Source organism: Humulus lupulus, chromosome 3 (genome assembly GCF_963169125.1).
Source record: "Humulus lupulus chromosome 3, drHumLupu1.1, whole genome shotgun sequence".
NCBI classification, from domain to species: domain Eukaryota; kingdom Viridiplantae; phylum Streptophyta; class Magnoliopsida; order Rosales; family Cannabaceae; genus Humulus; species Humulus lupulus.
This window is the reverse complement of record NC_084795.1, coordinates 19,397,720-19,401,928: the sequence shown is the minus strand read 5'-3', so window position 1 is coordinate 19,401,928 and position 4,209 is coordinate 19,397,720. Positions and strand designations below refer to the sequence as shown.

Below are 4,209 nucleotides of genomic sequence, written 5' to 3'. Positions count from 1 at the left end.
ATGTTTTTAGCTCAAAAGGCAAAAATTAATTGGGTTAAAAATAGTGATGAGAATACTGCCATATTCCATGCATCTTTGAAAGTCCGGAGAGCTCAAAATAGAATTAATTCTATCCGGAATGAGAGTGGCATTTGGATTGACAAACCAGAGGAAATCCAACAAGCTTTTTTGAGCTATTATCAGAACTTGTTAGGGACCTCAATGAGCAACAGAAGTAAGGTCTTTCAATCAGTAGTGGCTGCTGGACTTTTACTTTCAGAGGAGCATATTCAAGTTCTACAGCAACCTTTCACTATCCAAGAAGTTAAAGATGCCATATTTGCCATTCCAGGTATGAAGGCTCCTGGCCCGGATGGGTTTGGGAGTTATTTTTATCATGATAATTGGGATTTGGTGGGAGAAGGGGTTGGAACTGCTGTGATTAATTTCCTAAACACAGGGAAGATACTTAAAGAGATCAATACAACAACCATTACCCTCATCCCTAAAGTCAAGTGTCCAGATAGTGTCAAAGACTTCAGGCCAATTTCTTGTTGTAATGTGATATATAAGGCTGCTACTAAAGTCATTTGCTCGAGATTAAGGCAAATCCTCCCTGAGATAATAGCAGAGAACCAAGGTGGGTTCGTTCATGGGCGATATATAGCTCATAATACTATGGTATGTCAAGACATTGTCAGGCATTACGGAAGGAAGAATTGTAAACCGAGTTGCATGATCAAAATTGATTTGAGGAAAGCATACGACACCATCGAATGGGGATTCATTGAAGAAATGCTCATTGCTTTTCACTTTCCTTGGAAGTTCAATGATCTCATTATGGTGTGTATCAAAACCCCGAGATTTTCTTTATTGCTTAATGGTGAAATGCATGGATTCTTTGAGTCCAAGAGGGGTTTGAGACAAGGCGATCCGATGTCTCCTCTCTTATTTGTTCTAGGCATGGAATATATGTCTAGAATAATGAGAGAAGGGTTCTCGGCAAGGTTTTAAATACCATGACAGATGTGCTACATTAAAGTTGAATCATATGTGCTTTGCGGATGACTTACTATTATTTTGTCATGGTCACTTCATTTCAATTTTGTTAATGTTGAAGGGCCTGAAACTCTTCTCTTCGACTTCTGGTTTGCTGCCAAATGAAGAAAAAATGGTTGTTTATTGCAGTGGTATGCAGGAGGCTGAGGTTACCCGAGTGCTCGAAATGTCAGGATATACAAGAGCTCATCTTCCTTTCAGGTATCTTGGCATCCCAGTTTGTTCAAAAAAAATATCAGCTGCTGAATGTAATGGAATTCTTGAGAAAATGGTTGCTCAGATCAAAGTTTGGAGCTCGAGGAATTTGTCATATATGGGAAGAGTTACATTAATCAATTTTGTTTTGATTACCATTCACTCTTATTGGACCCAAATAATGATTCTTCCAAAAAAGTTGTTAAAGGGTGTAGAAGCTATTTGTCGGGCTTTTCTTTGGAAGGGTTTGGCAGACATTAATGGTCCGGGTTTAGTGGCTTGGCAACATGTTTGTTTTCCAAAGAAAGCAGGGGGTTTGGGCTTTAGGAAGGTCCTCGATTGGAATATGGCTGCAATGGGGAAATACGTTTGGGCAATTGCCACCAAAAAAGATAACTTGTTCGTAAAATGGATTAACAATGTTTACTTGATGGACAGGAATTGGTGGGAGTACCAGCCACCAACTGATTGTAGCTGGTATTGGAAGAGATTAGTTGTTGTCAAAGAAGCTTTCAAAGCCAAGGCAGATCTGTCATATTTTGCAGCATTGAGGTATAGCATTAAAATTGGTCATGATTTACTATTTGATCAACCACTTGCAGTAGGTTGGAGCAAAGTGGTTTGGGATAGACTGAGCATTCTGAAGCATAGAATTGTGCTTTGGCTGGTAATGTTGCAGAGACTTCGAACTAGAGATCAGATTCAAAAGTTTGAGCCTCTAGTGGATCAAACATGTCTGTTATGTGGAGCTGATAATGAGACCATAGGCCATCTATTTTTTCACTGTCATTATAGTAGTGCTTGTTTGCAGAAAATTAAGCACTGGATGGGTTGGAAATCAGCTTCATTGGATCTGTTGCAATTAATTCGGTGGATCAATAAAGCAAAGAAGATGAGTGCTATTCGGAAGAACATCATGTATGCTACTCTTGCAGCTCTAGTCTACCACATTTGGAGAGTCCGGAATGATGTGTATTGGAATAAAAAATTCTGGCATATTACTAATACTGTACAGAAAGTGGAAAGGGAAATACAAGTTAGGATTACTCTCGTAATGCCAAAAAAGGCTCAAACCATAGATAGAGATTGGTTCACTAAGATCTGTAAACAATAGATGTAATAATGGTTGAGATGTGTTTGGTGTTGTAATTGGTTGGTTGTAAACTTTGGAAGTTGAGCAATACAATGATTCTTATTCATAAAAAAAAGAGTGCAATTCCATATTTATAGTAGAGTAATTATGGAATTAATAAATAAGATTATTGAATTAAAGAGTTTGATTAATAATCTGGTTTATTGGAGCTTCGTATTATAGGTCTATGGTCCTCGGGGTCGTCTCTGTCCTACACTGTCAATGGTGGATGTCACAAGGAAGATTAATAAAGAAAAATGACTAAATTGCAAAGGAATTAATTTTCCAAAGCAAGGAGATAATTATGGGCAATTAATTAATTGTGAATTAATTAACTAATTAGTTTTATTTGAAAAAATTTATATTAGTTAAAATAAATATTAATCATGTTTTGATTAATATTTGAGAGAGTTATCTTACACTACTAGAAATATAGGTTTTTACTTCGTTTTTTACATGTAGAATATAAAAAAACTGAAGTAAAAGCCTTTCAATGGGTTTTTACTTCGCTTTTGGGAATGGTAGCACATAAAAATAGGCTGTTACTTCGGTTTCTTAAAAAAACGAAGTTAAAATAGAAAATAGACAAGGGTCATGTTTGGTTTGCACACTATATTGGGGCTTTTCTCACTTCGTTTTTTATAAAAAAACCGAAGTGAAAAGTAGAGCAAACCAAACGCGGCCCTGAAGGCTTTTACTTCGGTTCTTATATAAAAACCGAAATAGAAAAATGGTATTTTCTACTTCGATTTTTATATAAGAACCGAAGTAAAAGATTTTTAATACCCATAATATATAGCTCTCACGCCTCATTCGTCTCTCTGAAGTAAAAATCTCAAACACCAAACCCAGAAAACCTCCATTGTTGTCGTACTCCCACGAGGGTTTCACTAAATATACCATTTTTTATGTTTTTTTACCATTTGAAACTAGTTTTCTTACTTAAAAACATAAATATTAGTTCAATTTTTATTTTTGAGGGAGAAAATAAAGACTTTTGGTGTGGGTATTTTTAGGGTTCGAAAATGGGTATTGTTATTGGACTTTGACTGGTTTTCTTACATTAAAATATGTTCTTGAACTTCAAAAAAGGTATGAATCACTAAATCTTTGTTTGTATGATTTTTTTTTTCTATATTTTTTTCATATTTTTTTTCTTATAGATATAATGTGTTTATTATATATAGATTTTAGAGTTGTTAATATTGATTTAGAGGTTATTTTGAGCATCAAAGAAGGTTTGTTACCTTAAAACTTTGTTTGTGTTAATTTTTTTTATAATATTCCGAATTTAATACTTATTTTTTGGTATATTTGTGTTATATTTTTTTATTTATTTTGTTATTTTATATAATGTTATTAATTATATATATATATTAGTAAAATTTAAAAATTGTTGTGACTTGCTATTTAAATTTCTAAACATAGCTTCAATTAGGGGTGCACATTTAACCCGCAAAACCCGCCCGACCCGAACCCGAAAAATCCATTTTTTCGAAAAAACCGACAAAATCGGGTTTAACCCGACCCGAACCCGAAAAAATCGGGTCGGATTCGGGTTTGCAATATATGTACTGTCGGGTTCGGGTGTAACCCAAAACCCGACTGAATTTTTTTTAAAAATAAAAAATAAAATAAAAATAAATATAATCAAAATCTGAACTGAAACAATTGAATTTAACCCTAAACTTTACCCGACCCCCTTTTTTTTTGGTTCTTCTCCTTCGTTTCAGTCAAGCGGCAGCCCAGCCCCAGCCTCCCTCGTCGTCCTCCTTCGATTCAAGCTTCAGCAGAGCAGCACCATCATCAACATCAAGCACGGGCCACGGCAGCCTGAGCTGAGC

At 35.3% G+C, this 4,209-nt stretch overlaps 1 protein-coding gene across 1 annotated transcript; it reads left to right on the top strand.

Moving 5' to 3' along the window:
* Positions 1-2,347, top strand: LOC133823726 (uncharacterized). Its single transcript, XM_062256570.1, has 2 exons — positions 1-822; positions 1,100-2,347. The coding sequence occupies exons 1-2, from the start codon at positions 1-3 to the stop codon at positions 2,345-2,347; spliced, it is 2,070 nt and encodes a 689-aa protein (XP_062112554.1).
* Positions 2,348-4,209: the final 1,862 nt, after the last annotated feature.

Excerpts from the sequence above, each read along its gene's own strand:
- LOC133823726 (XM_062256570.1), top strand. The coding sequence starts at position 1 with ATGTTTTTAGCTCAAAAGGCAAAAATTAATTGGGTTAAAAATAGTGAT. Across the intron at positions 823-1,099 it reads AGTTCAATGATCTCATTATG|GGCCTGAAACTCTTCTCTTC; the intron begins GTGTGTATCAAA and ends TTAATGTTGAAG.